Source organism: Squalius cephalus (genome assembly GCF_949319135.1).
Source record: "Squalius cephalus genome assembly, chromosome: 4".
In the NCBI taxonomy this organism is placed as follows: domain Eukaryota; kingdom Metazoa; phylum Chordata; class Actinopteri; order Cypriniformes; family Leuciscidae; genus Squalius; species Squalius cephalus.
Genome location: NC_137125.1, coordinates 48,403,850 through 48,422,786, shown reverse-complemented (window position 1 = coordinate 48,422,786; position 18,937 = coordinate 48,403,850). Strand labels below are relative to the sequence as shown.

General features: G+C 36.5%; 3 protein-coding genes across 4 annotated transcripts in view; 1 reads left to right on the top strand and 2 right to left on the bottom strand.

Moving 5' to 3' along the window:
* Positions 1 to 18,937, top strand: part of lyrm5a (LYR motif containing 5a) — a 104,101-nt gene that overhangs the window by 27,574 nt on the left and 57,590 nt on the right. The window lies entirely within an intron of this gene.
* faxca (failed axon connections homolog, metaxin like GST domain containing a) lies at positions 3,056 to 10,852 on the bottom strand. The gene is made up of 6 exons (XM_079869912.1): positions 10,305 to 10,852; positions 9,001 to 9,136; positions 8,725 to 8,921; positions 7,672 to 7,889; positions 6,609 to 6,725; positions 3,056 to 6,506 (listed from the first exon to the last, which is right to left on the bottom strand). Exons 1-6 carry the CDS (start codon positions 10,562 to 10,564, stop codon positions 6,220 to 6,222), a joined length of 1,215 nt encoding a protein of 404 aa, XP_079726038.1. The 5' UTR covers positions 10,565 to 10,852; the 3' UTR covers positions 3,056 to 6,219.
* Positions 11,406 to 18,371, bottom strand: ccnc (cyclin C). Of its 2 annotated transcripts, XM_079869864.1 has the most exons (12): positions 18,214 to 18,371; positions 17,570 to 17,676; positions 17,181 to 17,265; positions 16,990 to 17,059; positions 16,854 to 16,905; positions 16,148 to 16,203; positions 15,357 to 15,392; positions 15,180 to 15,271; positions 14,218 to 14,285; positions 14,035 to 14,114; positions 13,837 to 13,955; positions 11,406 to 12,843 (listed from the first exon to the last, which is right to left on the bottom strand). In XM_079869864.1, exons 1-12 carry the CDS (start codon positions 18,243 to 18,245, stop codon positions 12,789 to 12,791), a joined length of 852 nt encoding a protein of 283 aa, XP_079725990.1. In that variant the 5' UTR covers positions 18,246 to 18,371; the 3' UTR covers positions 11,406 to 12,788. The 2 variants fall into 2 exon arrangements, with proteins under 2 accessions (XP_079725990.1, XP_079725991.1); XM_079869865.1 differs by lacking the exon at positions 15,357 to 15,392.

The following is an 18,937-nucleotide window of genomic DNA, read 5'->3' as shown; positions in this document are numbered from 1 at the left end:
ATTTAAAATAACAATAATGATAATAATAATAATTGTTATTATTATTATTATTTACAGTATGTACATATTATGTACATATTAACATATAAAAGAATCACTGTAAATGTGAAATCTAATTTCGGTCACAACAAAGGCTGCCAAGTGCTGCTGTGTGTTGTTCAGTGGACGAGCAGCCTGATTTCATGCAGATCACGGATTCACACTGCTGCTGCAAAACAGAGGCCTGGGGAAACATTCAAACCTTTCCTCAGAATCACACAGTGCTGTGGATCACTTCGAAATGTCTGTTTACAAATGAAATGAAATGATACAAGCTCTTCGTAATTAACCACTCAATTGGGTTTTTCTTAACATTTTGATTGGATTTCTATAAGCATCCACCAAAAGCGTCCGTGATTTGAGACAGTGGTTTGTTATTTTCTTCCCTTATTTTAAATCTCTCTCTTTTTTTCTCCTGATTTAGGAAATCTAAAAGAAAGCCAAATAGAATCGTATTATTGTGATATTTCATATTACAAATAAAAACAAACCAGCTTTAATTTAATTAATTTGTCTGGAAACGCTTATGGCGTATAAATGTCAATATTTAAAAACAACAACAAGGACAATATAATAAGAGTAATAATAATAATAATAATAATGTGAGGCCAGTGTTTCTTGCCCAATTTTTACTATAGTAACATTGTGTGATTTTGTGCGTCAGCTAAATGTATAAGCCTCAACATGTTTGTATCTGTTTGATATTTTGTGTTTCTTGTTTATCCCAAATTGATCTCTCTTTTTGTACGAGAAATACTACACCAGCTGTGTTACAATTATTTGATGGCCTGCATCGAAAAAAAAAGGACATTGTGCGTGGATTTTTAATTTTCTATGGCTCTGTGAATACTTGTATATTTGTGCACTTAACCTGGCACTGCCAAAGCACAAGCTGTCAGTGCGCCCTATTGAGGCCAGTAACGTCTTTGGTTTTGACAGAAATATTGCACAGTTTTTAAAAGGCTTTTGTCATTAAATGAATACATTTTTATATAAAGAAGTGCCTCTCGTGAATCTATGCCCCGTGAATGAAGATCCTCAAGATAAATGGATTCGCAATTTCACACATTATGAGAGCATCAAGGCTTGAATATATAACGTTGCCCCGGGATGAAATGATGCTGTAGATCCATCGCAGCCCGTTGCAATTCATTCGCTTCGATTTCTACGTGACCATGGAGCCAAATGTTTGCCATTCCACCCGTAATGAAGACGGATTAGACGGGTTAAAACGAGAGAACGGAGACGTGCGTGAATATTTTATTATGCTATTCTGGATCTAAATAGGACTCTTTTTTAATATTCCAAATCACCCAAAAATGGCTTTCAAATGTAAATGTAAATAAAATATCACACTGCTAATAACATTAGTGATCTATTGGCTAATATAGCTTTTAAACGATAACGAATGTATTAGGCTATGTTGTTTTAGTATCTCAGACAGTCTTTCCAAATATCATCGGCCATTCAATAAAATCAATTTAGGCTACTGTTTCATCAATGAACAATTTTAGGAAAACGACCAAAAACAATCTCAAGGCCTTGGAGATTTCGACTGCCTTGAAAAACCCGCATTTGTGTGTGTGTGTGTGTGTGTGTGTGTGTGTGTACCTACTTAACAATATTCTTGGCACAAATTTGTACACAGAAGTGAGCTAAATCTGACAAAAACTCCCAATACCTAATTTTGGGGACGTCCTCATTTCTATAAACAGCATAAAATCAATTAAAAATATACATTTTTTATTGCAAAAATTCAGAAAATGTTCTTGTAGGGTTAGGGTTAGTGTGTGGGTTATGGTTATATATATATATATATAATATATATCTAGCTGCATTTAAAAACGATAAACCTGCAATGTGCCCAAAATGCCCATTTAGATAAGTAAACGTGTGTTTGTGTATCCTCTCTATTGCGAGTATGTGCTGTGAGCGCCATCTACTGACAAAATGTGTTGGAGCAACTCTCCGTGATATAGAGACATTACAGTTGATCTGTTTTCTTGGTCTGCTTAGTCAAAGATAATGGTATAAAGTCGTGGAATATGAACTTGGCGATGTATTTATTTGGCGGTGTAAATATACCGGTAGTCACTTATCTTGTGTGTTGTCAGTGCAGATTGTAGGCCTTTAAGAAGATTTATACGGTTATAACGTTCTAAAACCCAGCAAGTCTTAAAGGGATTCATCCAAAAATAAAAATTCTGTCATCATTTACTCACCCTCAAGTTGTTCTAAACCTGCATGAGTTTTTTTTTTTCTTCTGTTGGACACAGAATGTTGGTAACCAATCAGTTTCTGGTCGCCATTGACTTAGTATTTGTTCATGCTATGTCAATGGTGACCAACAACTGTTTGGTTACCAACATTCTTCAAAATATCTGCTTTTCTATTCAACAGAACAAAGAAACACACAGATTTAGAACAAATTGAGGGTCAAAAAATGTGAAAATTTCTTTTTTGTGTGAACTATCCCTTTAAGTAAATGTATATTTGTGGATAATTTTGAAAGTGACCATAGGTTTTTCATGACAATGTTGTGTTTGAGATAAAGTTCTTAGTGTTGGAAAGTTCTTGTACTATGGTGGCACTTAAAAAGCTTTGGATCAATCACTCTGGATTGCGTAAGGCTGAAGATCAACATTAAAACTTAATTTATTTTAAAACGTTTGTGTTTTCCTAAACTCTTAAGTTGGATTCTATTTCTGCCTTTGAACAACCCAAAGCAAAAATTAAAGTCACTTGATGTGTGTAACAGCTATACAGATCAGCAAATATCAATAGTTGAATAAACTGAACTAAATAAATAAGCAAATAAAACCATTAAACCTAGAACAAGCATAATGAATACATTATGTATAATAATTTAGCTTCAATTTCACTAATAAGCATCCCCCCATTTGTGCCACACTATATTAATTGAAATAGTTTTTTTAACTAATATGATATTTAAATAATATGTATCAGTAAAGAAGATTTAAAGAATGGACTGTAATCAGAAACCAAACATACAACCAGGATAGTTTCCTTTAATACAGCTATATTTCATGAAATATTTTGAGTATCTTTAACATTTTGGTTCCTTATGTTACAGTGATCATTCACGTACACAACCCCTCCCTCCCCAATATTATATCAAGCCCATAATAAAACCATAAATCCACCAGGGTCATGATACACACAACACAGACTCTGCAGTATGGCTCTAAAATCAGCACACACAACTGTAAGAAAACATATAAGAGATTTGAACTTTTACCTTTGCCTTTCTAACATTATTCCATCTGCGTGTTGCCATATTTCCATCACATTTGGCATATGAGTGGGGTGTTGGGTAGTGAGTCTTAAAATAACAAGGTAAATAACAAGATTGTCATGTATGGATGATAAAACTGGCTAGAAAATAAAGCTCAACAAGGAAGCACTTGCATTTGACATTGAATTTGAAATTCGTTCAATATAATCAAACATAAAACATAAAGCTCTCAGAGCAAATCTTTGCAACTAAAAAAACTATATTCACAAACAAAAAAATATATATGAAACTCATTAAAAGTCAAGAATAAGTTCAAAATATAAACTCAATAAGTGATAAATAAAAAAGTGGTCAAGTGGTTCAGTAATAACACGCAGACAGTACACATAAAACATATTAAAAAATATAATAATTGTTTGTTTATAGAAACAGGCAGTCAAGAATCAATAAAAAAATACAAATAAGCAAACAAACAAACATCATAAGAAAGAATATGGTTTTAATTTTATGCACTTTAAAAAAATAAAATAATTAATGGCATGGTAGCCTACCTTTTCAAACAGTTCTAATAAAGCACCAGTTAATGAACCTGTCCTGATGTTTGTATAAAATGGTTTTTCATACACATTTCCTAATAATTTGGGCGTATTTGTTTTGTTTGAACAAACATCAGATAAGTAGCCTACATGTGCATTTAAAGGGCGTAAAAATGGCGAGACACTTTCCATTCTTTCTTCCAAGAGCTCGATATACAGAGCGTAATGCAGGATTACGTTCAAGATATTAAAAGGGCATTTGTGGTAACAGGAAAGTTGTGTGTATGGCACAGCAAGATACAGATTATATCTCTCTACGGAACAGAAAAAAACATAAGTCTCCCGTCTTGCATGTGTCAGTTGGTGTGCACCAACCCCTGGGAGATCATTCCTGCGAGTGTATTCATGTGTAACGATGACTCAGTCGTGCAGCAGATGGACACACACCCACACACACACACAGGCATTAGCTGTCTGTCTCCATCTGTATTGTGTTATGTTCCTCCCTTCTGTAATCGCTGCATTACTATCTGTCATGTCAATGTAAGCCATGATTCAGTCCACAGGAGGCGCTATTGCTCTATCACAGATACCCATCCGAAGTGTTTGCTGTTCGACAAACACAAATTATGTTTTTGCCTACATTTAGCACTGCTGCACATACATATAACGGTTGCATGATACAAATTTCAATACGGTTATGCTGAGCAAAAAACTTCCGTATTCTGTAAAACAGGTTGCATCGCTTCCGGTTTTTTTTGTTTTTGTTTTTTTGCCTTCTCACTAACATTCGGATATTAAAAAATCGAATAAAACGTCAACAATAAAAATAACATCCTCATAACATACATTGAAATCCGTCTGTTAACACTTTCTCCGACAAGATGCGATGAGACCTGTTTTCCTGTTTGTTCATATGATAAACTGAAAAAATAAGATTCAAAATCTGCATTAGATTTACTTTTTTTGTAGGCTATATGGAAATAGACTGCGAACCCCAATTTTTATAATCAATTTTATATTTATATTTACCACAGGCTATTTGTTCCTATGGGCTATGAATAATTCACCCAAAAAACTAATAATCTGTAGCAACCAATTTAAGCCAATGGCATTTGACGTCACTGATGTTTAACATCGCGTCATGTGCACCTTAAAGTCGACATAATAGAGAAGTTGCGATCGTCTGTTTTCCCTATTGTGAAGTATATCTGAAGAATATAGAAAAAAAATGTACGGCGGGACGTGATTTTGTCCATGGGGAATTGATTGAATGGTTGTGGTTTGCCATTGGTCGATCTCATTTGAGTGACAGGTTGCCCCACCCTCGCGCAAGTAAACACGTCATCAGAGAAAAGAAGTTGCTGCAAGAGGGAGGGAAAGTGATTTTGATTAAAGATTAAGGGCACATGAATTGTAAAAAAGTTATGATGTGGACTATTCAGCAATATACTGAAATATTCCAGAAAAAAAGAAAAGGAGAATTGTCAATTTTGATTTCATGGTAACTTTAAAATATGCACAAACACAAATGATGAGAGCTGCAGCGGTGGGGAAGATTTAATCTAACACAACACTATAGGCTACCTTCTTCTTTTCTTTTTTTTTTTTTTGACTGACCCTGGTCACTATATGCTTCCATTATAAACATATACGTTTCAAATGTCTCTGTTAAACAGTAAATTTCATAATTTTCCTTTTTTGGGTGAATTATTCACTAATGCTTTGCAAGATTGCTGGAACGGTTTGAGAACATACAAAACATCAGCTGATTTCTGGTCACACATCACAATAATCATCCATAAGTTTACTCCCTCTGCATTCTCTGCTTTTTCCTAACAAATTGGAAATGAATTTTAGATGGACTATGAAATATTGTGTTTCACATAATTATTATCTACACATTTCAATCATCACCTAAAATCCTTATTTCTCTCTGACTAATAATAAATCCCAGGATGTAAGAAATGCTGATTAGCTACAAACACACATTGTAAATGGGAGGTGGTCAGTCACATGTGATGATGTCATTCTGATGATTCCGTGCACTGTGATGATGTCACACGGCGTGAGGAGTGATTCAGCTGAAGCATCATTCACTCCTTTAAACTTTCACTCTATCCACTTTTATTATTTTGTTTGATGTCTTTTCTTCCTGTTGATCTGGATTCTTTGGCCTGCCCTTTCCTCGTTTAATAAAATCCTCTCTTTCGTCACATAAAAACTGTCCAAATGCTTTTCCCATCTGCTTTATTGCAATCCCTCGCTCAGAGTTGCCACGTCACCATGATAACATCTTCATTTGATCAGCCCTTCCCCTGATAAAGGGCTAGCGGGAGAACAAAGGGGCGGGGCCCGTGCAGATACATCACAGAGGGGGTGTGGTTATCACTTTAACTGCTCCGTTTCCGAGCATTCTGTGTCCATGTCAGAATCGAACAGAGAGCGTCCAGTGATGTCGCTGTCCGGCGACGGTGTGTTGTGGTGTGACAGAGCGCTGTCCTGCTCCTGGAAGCTGTCGCTGCGCGAGTAGAGACCCAAATCCGGAAGCTGGGAAGGAGAATCCGGCTCCTCGCTCAGTCCGTCGTAGTAAAGGTCATCGACATCCACAAACCACTCCGGCCAGAATTTCCGGCGGATTCGCTCACAGTACATGGCCAGATTGATGAACTCACCTGTGCCGAGGGAGCAGCTTTAGTCAATCCATACGCTCGAAACACATGAATGTTTACATGATGGTATTCACATACAAAAAAAGCATGACCTATTGACCTCACCTTTGATTAACTGTTCCGGACGCGTTCCAGGGAGAGTCCACATGGCCTGAGCAAGATGACCAAACACAGCAGCATCTACTGTGGAAAGCTTCGGGCCCATTAGATACTTTTTATTGCCTGTGCAAGAAATTATTATTAAACTGAATTATATAAGACAATGGAAAAAATTTTAGGGGTGTTTACACTTTTTATGTGTTTTGGCCACTTCATTTACACGAAAACAATGTTTAGTGGGCTTGAAAACGCAAACTTTTGGAAACGACTTGCAAAGTCCACGTTTTTGAAAATGATACAGTTATTGTCTACGTGTAAACTACAAAAACTGTAAATTATAAACCATAAATACAAGTAACTGACCCTGAACCAAACCTAACCATAACCGCAACTCTATAGTAAGTACATGTAGTTGATTAATATTACTCAGTACTTATTTGAGTAAGTACAATGTAACTACGTCACCTTAAAATAAAGTGTAACCAAAGTATGATCTGGTTTATGGGTTATGCAATTGAAAAAACAATTTTCTTACTTAGTGTTAATGTTTTACATTCAAAATATTTAAAAATTCTTAAATCATTAAATTATCAATCAATTATTTTAGAAGGAAAATGACTTAAATGTCTCGTTTTCTGAACAAATGATCAAAATTATGTGAGTTTATGCTTGAAATAAGAAAAAAATGGGGTAAGAAAAATAATCTTGCTTTCAATTACCCCACTTAGCATCATCATTCTCAAGTTAATGTATCTTGATTTAGGAGTGTTTGTACTGGAGAGCAAGACAAAAATGCAAGCACAACTCCAGCTTACTGAGCACTAGAGGGCAGCACAGATCCACTGCTGCATTATTTTATAACCAGTTACAAAAGCTCTGAAATCTCCAGATTGATCTAGAACAAGGATGGGCAAACTCGATCCTGGAGAGCCACTGTCCCGCAGAGTTTTGACAGTAGCCCTCCAGGACTGAGTTACCCCTGATCTAAAATGATCTAGCCTAATCACTAAAATACCATAAATCCTTTCAATAAAGCTCACTAACCGTGCCTCAGACACTGAAAACATACCAAGGAGTGTGGCAAGGGTGCGCATGTCTGTCTCCATCAGAGTGTAAACTTCCTCTTTGGAGAAGCGTCCGATCCCGTGCCCGTACATCTCTCTCTTCACGATGCCACCGTTCACCTGACTCAAGATCCACCTGAGCATGTCACTCAGCGGCCCGTTTGTGGCTAACATCTTCTGCGTCTCCTCCACGTTGTCCACCCACTGACAGTATGCTATCGTCCTAAAGCACAACACACATCATATCTCATCTTGATTATCAAATCTTACTTAACCCTATAGAGCTTACTGTATCATATTTGAGACACAAATTTCTAAGGCCCCTAAATTATTAACATGATAAAAACATTGCTGAAAACCTGCCTTGCGTCGTCTGATTGATAGTTTTTGCTTTTTTTAGCAAGTAAAATGCCTTTTAGTGTAATGGTACATGTGTCTTTTTGCAGTGAAATCTGTACTGATTCTATAAAGTAAAATTAAGAATAACTTCAATATCGTTATTAATATTTCAAGACGAACACTATCTGGATTGAAGCAACTTAGGTTTACTTAAGTATCCATCCATATTTGTTTAGAAAATTCATGTTAAAATGTGAGAATCACATATTTTACATCAGGCCTCTCAATCATCATTGTATTGCGTCGCATTATGTTTTGACCGCACAATGAAAACAACAGAGATTTGATCATAAAACTAAGCATAATATATCATCTTAGTAAGACATATATAGAGTGATAACTGATATTTATATGCTCTTTATGTAAGTAGTCTGCTAAACTGTTTAACAACAGATTTATATTACAAGCTACAAGCTTTTTGCAATATAAATAACATCAGCATATTTTCGCTCAGTTTGGGCTGAGGTGTTTTTCCTTCTCAAATATGAGCTCCGTATTCTCACTATATCATACTTTATGAGGGTTAAATAGCCATGTTCATGTTGGAGTCCACCTATATTATGAAAGGTACCTGACCTCTGTCCAGAACATAATGAAGAACTGAAGAAGGTTGTTCAAATACTAGACCATGATGTGGAGGAAAACCAGCTCAGTCTCACCAGTAGAAGTGTTCCTCCACCATTTTGGTGATGGCACGTGAGATGGCTTTCTCCTGAGGACTCAGGCTGGAGTTGAGGTTCACGCCGAGCTTCTCCTCCAGGAAGTCGATGATGAACTCCGTCCCGCACACCTGCTCCTTATTATACGCGATCCAAGGCATCTTCCCTTGAGGAGACAACTTCCCATCGAAATAGTTCTGAGGAGAAAACAGTGTGTAAAACACCAAAACGTCCATCTCTTTTTAGAACATAATCTCAGACATCATATTTTGTTACCTGGTAGGGAAGGTCCGCCATGCGCAGGTAGGTTTCTATCTTCAGGCAGAAGGGGGACAGGCTAGGGACTCCAGTTTTGGGTCGGGCAAACTGATGCAGAATGATGGCGTCTTCAGAGTCCAACTCCTGGTCCTTCCTACAGGGCATCAAATATACACTTAATGCACTTACACACACACAAAATCTGAGTTTCTTCTCTTCCCTAGCTGGCTTCCTAATCTAGTTGTCTAATAAACCTGGCATTGTACACTGCAACGTTTGTTGGCCCTTGATGAATGCTTTGTTCTTGTTTTGTAAGTCGCATAAATGCATAAATGTAAATGTAAAAGAGTTCACACATGTACTAAAACTATTTATATTTTTAAAACAAGTTCATCAAATCCCTAAATTAGCAATTTTGTTTCAAAATGCAGCTGAAACATCAAGTTCAGAGTTCATTCTTCAATGTTTTCTATCAGCAGGATTTAGTCGCTGTCCACTTGGCTAGTGCTGAAATTCATTGAAGCATCATACTAGTCATTAGCTTTCTCTCTTTAGGTTTGTTCTTATTTATTGAAACTTAAAACAATTAATCATATGTTATTTGTTTATTGCATGTCTGAATCAATAGCTTATGTAAATCGAATAACATGTAACCCGAGACGTTTTGCTGAGGACTAACAGCACTGCCATTTCTGCAAAGGTCAGAGAGGAAGCAAAAGCACAGAATTAAACCCAATTCACTATGTCTGATCACTATAATGACGGGTCACTATTTACACAGTCTCACAAGGGGTCAATAAAGGTCATTCTGTCACACCACATTAACATTATCCTCTACGCCTGCAGCCGTGCCCTTGAAATAGCACACATCAACATGTCAACATTCATGATTTAGACGAGGAAATAAACAGCATCCTATTCTTGCATCCTGCTCAAAATTCCTTGAGTTGGCAGGTATTCGTTCATTCATCCTTCCTCAGTGGAGAATAATGAATGGACCGCACTGTGTTGACTTGTCCAGGATATTAATTTAGTTACTATTTTCTTTCTTAAAGACCCCATTCATGCCCCTCTCACTCAATTCAAGGGCCATAACAAGACCTGATAACATGATTTGTCACAATTATTTAACAATAAATGAACTGACACTCTTTACATGTGCTTTATAAACTTACTATTAACAATAATGACATAGATAGATAGATAGATAGATAGATAGATAGATAGATAGATAGATAGATAGATAGATAGATAGATAGATAGATAGATAGATAGATAGATAGATAGATAGATAGATAGATAGTGCAAATATTCCATAATACCTAATGACAAGCAGCTCGTGTAGCAAATATGCAGCGGCGGCGAGCAGCGCGCCCCCGGTGATGTAGAGCGTTTTCCTCCAGCAGGAGTCGGATCCTAACGCAGACATGATCCCTCCGTACTCCTGCAGCGGGTAGGCGATGATGTACTCATACAACGAAAAAGGCTCCTCGGAGCCGCACAATTCGAGCGAGAAGCTCTTGTTCCGGCCCAGTTCAAGCGCGCAGGAGCGGCTCCAGGCGAACCCGACGCGCCAGTACATCCTCTCTCTCCTCTATCCGCCCTTCGGCCCGCTGTGGGTTCGACAGGGGAGGCTTCATCAGTGCCGCAGGGTGGAGGTGAAGAAGATGAGGGTGTCAGAGAGCGGGTGAGGAGCAGCAGCGGGCATGTCTCCTCCTGAAACTGTCCGTCAGTCCCCGCGATGGGGTCGACATCAGTCCCCTCGCCGCTCGCCGCCGCTGTTTACCGCACAGCTGAGCGCGTTGCGTCACCAGGGGCGGGGCTGCTGATGCTGCGAGGGGGTGCGCACATTCTCGAATTCTCCACTCTCATTGGTCAGCTCTACTGCTGTAACGAGAGTTTGATAACAAAAATGTCCTAAATGTCAGTCATTTACAGATGCTTAAACTCCTTTCTTACAAGAAATAGTGGATAAAGTAGCTTTCCAACTAACTCCACAGATTAGAAGGGATCATTATATGTTCTATTTACACATATATTATAACTAGAAACACAAACATAAATGTCTAATGTAAAGTGAATGCATGCAGTGGCTCAAATACCTAAATTATGTCATTGCAACGGCATTTAATTAAAAGAAAAATGACACTAACCTCAGTTTTATATATTATATATATTTCTGTCATGACAACTCTCGGGAGATTGGTAAGGTAATATAGTCAAATCAATTAATTACATCTAACATAAGTTTTTATATTATTTATTAATATTTAAAAATGTATATAGGTGTGTGTGAGTGTGTGTATTTATTTTAAATGATAAAACAATGCATTCATTTAAACTGAAAAGAGTATTTGGTAGGACAAAACAACTAAAAAACGGGGTTTTTTCTCTGAATCTAAAAAAAAGATCAGACTACTTTTAACAGCAGCTTTATTTAATAAGGCTTCTGAGCTCTGTTATAGACAAACAAGGGAAAAAACACTCCAAGCCCTCTCACCCCCACAGTTCTCACATCATCAAATATATTTACAGGCAAATAATACATACACAGTGCCTCATTTATGCTCAAAGATGTGGCAACACTCCTGAAGCACTGTTAAACATAGGACCACCGTGGGAGACGAAGCAAAAAACAAATGCCGTTCAGAACACAGCAAAACATCTATTTATTGTATAATCTTTTGAAGGTCTTTCCGCAAATAGTTACGTGTCCCAAACAAATGACGTGATGCTGATGATTGGAACCACACCCAAGAAGGAGATCTTCACTGCCTCCATTAATCAACACATTTCTGTCCAAAACCCTCAAGATATTGGCTTGTCCTCCATTAAACTTGATGAATACTGCAGCTAGAGACATCAATTCAAAACAACAAAATAAAAGCAAAATAAACAGCATTTGGGTAATGGCAAGTAAACGTAGCTTAATCATACAGTAAATTTATAATTATGACAAAAATAATTTTAAAAAGTCAAGGGCTATATGTGGAAAACACGTTTACAAATGCATTTTCGGAGCATATTGTGACCAACTCAACTGTGTCACTTGTGCATTCTAACTCTCATCCACACGCATGTCAAAGAAAACGTATCCAAACCAGGATTTGATTACACAGTACAAGGGTTCAAAAAGATCGCCGTCACATAGCCCTGTGGCCAATCAGTTTACAGACAGCCACTTTGTAGAGAGGACTGATCCGTTTCCCTGAGGAATACAAACTGTGAGATGGTCAACGAGAGGCACGCATACAAATACATTTGCAATTAACATACAGACAGACACTCTTTCTCTCTCTCTCTCTCTTTGTCGCTCTCAGACAGAAAATAATCAAGTTTTCTTTGTTCCCAAAGAGCATCCATTGAAAGAAAGCTTCATGGGACTTTTCAAGGAAGCCAGGACCATTGACTTACAAGATTTGGGGAAACAGCACCTCTATTAATCAAAGGTTGTGGTGCGTTTGTATGTGTGTTTGTGTCCATAACATTCAACACTACAGCCTTAAGCTTGGCAACAAACTCTAAATCAAAGCAGATTTCCTATAGGTGAGCAGTCTGCTTCCCTCCTGCTCCTAGAATGACACAGGCTGCTCTGATTGGATGAAGGAAGGAGGTGGCATCATTCTATCTGCTCTGATTGGTGGAAGAACCCAGAGAAGAGGAAAGAGAGGACGTGTGTGCCAGGAATCTGTTTCCCCACGGTCATAAAACAATGTGCTTGTAAAAAGCAGCATTCAAATGTGCCGAAATGTGCTGTGTTTGCCTCTCCAAATCACTCTGCCTCAGGTCTTTCACCAGGTGGTGCTCTAGGACTGACTGTAGGAGCTGTTCTGACTCCCGTTTGAGCTCTGGTCAGTCTCACTGTATTAAGAAGAGCAAGAAAATACAAGTGCAAGAGTGAGATAAAACATGCTTAAGAAAGGGCTTTTCCAATTTTCTAAAACTAAAAAAAAAAATGTTTAAAAAAAAAAAAATTTTCAGTAATTGAAATAAAGCTGTAATAAAATAATATTAATAATAATAATAATAATAATGAATAATTTTTAAATAAATTAAATTAAATTAAATATACAAATAATTATAAAATTTTAAAAACGTAGTAATTAGAATAAAGATAAAGAACTGCAGTTCTCTAATAATTTGAACTGCAATAAGGTAAGTTTCTAAAACTAAAAATTAAATAAAAATGAAAGCTATACAGAAATATAAAATATAATAATAATAAAAACACATTACAAAAACAATCTAAAATTAATTTAAAAAAATAAATATTAATAAATAATATAAATAAAATTAATAAAATTGTCAAAATTGCAAGTTTGTAATTCAAAAAATTGTGAATGTAACCTTTAAGTGTTAAAAAAGGATATAATTGTATTATAATTATCTAGGACATATTATTTTAAGAATTTAAAGGTGCAGTAAGAGATTTCTGAGAAACACTGTTGATATTTGAAATCAATCCAAAAACAAACACACCCGTCCCTTCATTACTCCACCCCCAAAATGCACAAACACTCTTTTGTAATGTCTCTCAGCCATCTCTCTTTCTACAGTCTTTCTATAAAAATTCTCTCTCTCTCTCTCTCTCAAGTGTGTTGTGGTGCTCGGTCCGATCCACTTTCAACAGTATTTCTCAGAAATCACGTACTGCACCTTTAAGAGTTGCAAAGACCTTATGGATATCTAGCGAATGAGGTAATTTCAAATAAAGAGTAATGAAATCAGCCCCTTTTCACTGTTTTTCTTTGCAGTGGTGAAATAAATACACACACCCCATGCTATTTCCATATAAATAAAAATACATGTGTGCAATTTTAATAACTGAGGTTAAAGAACTGCAGTCTGTCGTACCTGTTAGGAGGGGGTTTGGGTTTGGGCACCTTGTTGAGCACAGCGGCCATTTCCTTTCTATCATCAAAGTTCTTCCACTGGTCATAGAGTTTCAGTATCACTCTGATGATCTCCAGGATCTGTTGCAGAAAATCTCCCGTGTTAATGTACACTCACAGGGGGATAACATCCACAGCAATACAGCTGAATGTGTCTTACCTTCTCCATGTCAACAGACAGCTCAGCAAACCACTGCCTGGCATCTTTCTGCTGTACCACACATGCCACATGCAGGCAGGCTGGAGAAGGAAGGACACAGTATCTGTAAATCAGCTATTCAAGATTTCTGCTGGCTTGCAAGCATAAGACCAGTCGGATTGGGTGTAGAAAGTTTCTTCTTACCGAGTGCAATCATAAATGGAGGATAAAGTAGACACAGGTCCGTCCTGTAGGTGTCATTCACTATCCTCCTACACACACAGAGACAGAACTTTCACATCAGACATTCATGTTCACTTATTCAGCATATTTTTCAACACAGAAGTAGTGTAAACTTTTCTGTGAATGTGCATGGAAAAATGTATGTGCCCTCATAATCTTTAATAAATAGGGCGGGGCAACCTTTCACTTACATGAGATCCACCAATAGCAAACCACAACAATCCAATCAATTCCCCATGAACAAAATCAAGTCCCGCCCTACATTTTTCTTCTTGTTCGAGAAGCAGTTTCACTCGGATATACATCACAATAAGGAAGAAAAGACTATCGCAACTTTCATTTCATGACTTAAAAAAAATAAGGTGGTCAGAAACCAAAGAGCTTTTTGAAGATGTACAGAAGCAAGAAGAAGCAAAAGCGAGAGAATTCAATGAAAGTGCACAGTTCTCACAAACCATTTGAGCCGTTGAAAACAAGACAGAAAACAAGAACAGTCTGTTCTGCTGTATTTGCTGCAGGTAGCTTAAATAAAATAAATTTAATTATATCGATTTTCAACTATTCAAGTATATAGAGTCCTATTAAACACAATGACGGTGATCTGCAAACTAAATTTATTCAAAGTCTAATTGAAACAAAATTTTTTAAAAGTATAAGTTTAAGGTTCTGCACTACTTCTGTTAGTAATCAAATAAGCAAGTTTGTGATCGATCAAGTAATGTTTGATGGTATGGCAGAGCGAATAACTAGGAAACCTAAAAATTGCACTTCATAAAAAATAGCTCCCTACACCTGGTATATAGTCTGGTCCACAATGCAACTTTTCTGTTGCATCTCTATATCAATATATAAAGAAAAGTAAACTGTGGTTGTTTGTTTCACCGTGCCATCTGAAGCCACACACACACACACACACTCCTCACCAAGCCAGCGGCAGCAGCATGTCCTCCTGACCCATGTCCTGCACATACTGCAGTAATGGCCTGTACGGGTGGTACACGATCAGACAGCAGTCCTAAAATAAAACAAAGCCAAACATCCATCAACACACGCTGAGAACAAACACCTAAACATTCTACTGAAGAAGAATCAACACCAACCATGAGCTCCAGTAAATAGAATTCACATTCCAGGATCTAGAGAAACCGAGAGAGGCATAAGTTCACTGTGAAATTGTCTCACTAACACGTTACGTGGACTAATTATCATCTTTCCCATTACGATGATCCATAAATGTTCCTCCAGCACTCCATACGGCCGAGATGTTTCCCTTACAACACCTGACCCATGGCACGCAGAACAAATAACACTTATCACCACCCCGAGATATGAGCTGCCAAAACCATTTATCACGATAATGAGACTTTCCTACGAAGGTGTCGGGAGTGTGAGGAATGTCACTCCTGATTGGGTGTCAGATACTTGGTGATACTGAAGGCCGAATCATCACCACACACACAATCTCAGACTCTTGTCTAGCGTTTCTATCATATGAATCCGACAGTTACAAGAAGTTATTATCTAGTTATCTAGTGGTGCTGTCAGATTTCCAAAATCTTGATCTGGCACATTAACTCTGGTCACACTTTATGTTACACGTATATTATGCAGAATTGCATGCAACTAACCCTGGCCTAAACCAAACCCTAATCCCATAATAAGTACATGAATTAATTAATATTACTCAGTACTTCAATGCATAATTGCACTGTAACAAGGACACCTTAAAATTAAGTGTAATCATAATTCTTTCAGCACAAATTATTCTCAATAAGAGACAAGCAACTTGGACTGCAATATCAAGGCCATCTGGTACGACTCGCACTCGCTTACATGCCAGATCAGTGTCTCGCGAGTTTTGTGGTGTGGAAAGCACAGAAGTTTGACTCACGTGATTCATTCTGAAGGGAAACTCCTTTGGAAATACATGAGAGAACCTTGTTTTCACTGTTACAAAAAGAGAATGAGAAAATAAATCACCAAAAACATACTCTATTATATTAGTATGAAATGATTACATGAGTAAAGACCCGTTCAAACCAAGAACAATACTTAGATTAGCGTCCAGCGCACGATATTGTTCTGTTTATTATAAGCGTGCGCTGCAGTTTTGTCACCTGCCACTTTAAATCCACATGCTCTTTAAAGCAGGATGGATTCTGATTGGCTGTCAGTGTTTTTATCGTTCATCAGCTAGAAAAAAATCATTCTGAAAGTGATTCCAATGACATTGTTTCTCAGTGCCATTATGGTTATAGTTGTGGTGTGAACTCTGAAATTATTTTATATTTATATCTTTATAGTTGGCGTTATAGTTATCGTCCTTGGTGGCAAGTAAGCAAGTCAAAACTGAATGAATTTGGCAATTATGGCTAAAAAAAAAATTTTCATTAAATGCTGATTTGCACCGTATATTAATTTCTGAACATAATAAGCAAATATGTTTGTACAATTCAGCTTTAGAGAACTAAAAAAAAAAAACACTTCTATCACTTATACATTTCTGTAGTAGTTACTTTATATTTTTGCTAGTTACTTCATAATACTTATACGTTTTTGCTGCAGTTTGATGAATTTGTAAAACATAAATCACTTACACACAGACGTTGCTGCTGAAATAAGCCGTGTGTTCGAAACAACACCAAATTCCTGCCAAGGAAAGAATTTCCATTGATCAAAATTCAAATTTGATGCATCTTTCAACAGAAATTCCTACTCTGAGACAGTGTTTACCTCGACTTTAGAGGCCAGAAATACACACGTAGGGGCCATCAGCACAGGATCTATGCTCTTCAGAGAGTACCTGAGAAGAAGACAAGAGTTTTCTTCAATCTATCAAAAACAGAATGGCCATCATTCTAGATCATGAGTATCAATCGGTATGGAGGAAATGAAGGCTGTAACCATGGCAACGACCCCCTCACCTGGCATAGAAGCGCTTAAAGTAGACAGTTGCTGTGGCGATGACCTGTTGCCTGAGTTTCAAGTGTTCTCCCAAGGCTTGAATCACTGCCAAGAGATGACAAATTAAACTATGTAAATTCTTTAAAGGCAAGGTTTATTCCAATAGACTTAGAATTATATATATATATATATATATATATATATATATATATATATATATATATATATATATATATATATAATGCTCTGCTGCAGTCTTAACAGTCCATTAAGAAAATCATGCATTTCTGTATACTCATGAATAGCATATTGAATACACAGTCTGTAAATGCAGTCACATTCAGAACAGGCCCATATTCACTCTACATTTCAGTTAGACAGGAAGATGATATATAATTTATCTCCAAACCATTGGCAAAAAATATCTGTAGCTTCCAGTACTCCTCCTCTGTGAGGAACTTGAGATCTTTCTGTCTCTCCTTCATCAGATCCTGTTTGTCCAGAACCCACTGCAGACTGATGAGAACAAGCACATCAGTTACTTTCAATTTAGAAATCATTAATAAATACTAGCACACAAATCAACACAGCAGCACTGCAATTTATATTTAATACACTCTTAATGTCAAAGAACTCAGACATCAATCATATACAGACTTCATATAAGCATCTAAACATCACAACACTACACTAATTACATTTTTTAATATCAAATAAAGGGATGAAAAGACACTCATGCCTTGAATAAACACACATTTATCCAGATTATTCATAAATTAAATTCCTCTGTGGTTTCTTCAGCCCAGAACCACTAGCCAGTCGGCTAAAGCTAATAATCCAGAGATTTATACTGTTCAAACAATAAAAGTCATTGAATCTAGTGTCTATTCTTTATCATGGCATTTACCGAGATTTGGTAAATAGTTCTCTTTAATTAGCCAAATCCATGAATTTTAACGTTTTTACTTCTTTTGCACCTTCGCAGCAACAGCAACACCTCTAGAAATACCTTTAATGTCCTCGATTTATGTCACAGAACACGTCTCTACTTACTAATGTGAACTCTGCCAGAAGTTCCCTGCCATCTTGAGATGGTTGAGGTAGAAAATAGCCCTTAATGTGATGTTAAATTGTGTTTAAATGAAACGAAGCTATGATAAGATCAGACGAGGAGCGCGACACAAAAAACACTCCGTACAATTTCAATGTGCAAAAATAAAACTGTCCGGGAGGAAGCAAACTTACGCATCAGTTCCGGACAGATTCCTGCGTGCTTCTTGTATTATAAACATATACGAGTTTATTAGTAAATAAACGCCTTTAAATAATAATATAATATAGCCTAATATAGCCTAATATAGCCTAATATAGCCTAATATAATATAATATAATATAATATAATATAATATAATATAATATAATATAATATAATATAATATGAAATCAGCTTATGTATTTATAATAAATTATATAAATAATATCATATAAATAATATTTACTGTATTATTGATATATAACTATTTAAATGCAAAAAATAATATCTTCACTTAATAGATAGATAGATAGATAGATAGATAGATAGATAGATAGATAGATAGATAGATAGATAGATAGATAGATAGATAGGCCTATATAATAATTATAATGTAATTAATGTGTTTGTTTGTTTGTTTGTTTGTTTGTTTGTTTGTTTGTTTGTTTGTTTGTTTGTTTGTTTCCACAAACATAATCTATCTATAGGCTATTGACTCCATAACGGCAATGTATGATAGTCCAA

Coding starts and splice junctions, on each gene's coding strand:
- faxca (XM_079869912.1), bottom strand. CDS start 10,564: ATGTACTGGCGCGTCGGGTTCGCCTGGAGCCGCTCCTGCGCGCTTGAA. Junction 9,137..10,304: donor CACGAGCTGCTTGTCATTAG/GTATTATGGAAT, acceptor GATGCCCTGTAG/GAAGGACCAGGAGTTGGACT. Junction 7,890..8,724: donor GTGGAGGAACACTTCTACTG/GTGAGACTGAGC, acceptor GTTGTGCTTTAG/GACGATAGCATACTGTCAGT.
- ccnc (XM_079869864.1), bottom strand. CDS start 18,245: ATGGCAGGGAACTTCTGGCAGAGTTCACATTA. Junction 17,677..18,213: donor TTCTGGCAGAGTTCACATTA/GTAAGTAGAGAC, acceptor TGTTCTCATCAG/TCTGCAGTGGGTTCTGGACA. Junction 17,266..17,569: donor ACAGATATTTTTTGCCAATG/GTTTGGAGATAA, acceptor ATCTCTTGGCAG/TGATTCAAGCCTTGGGAGAA.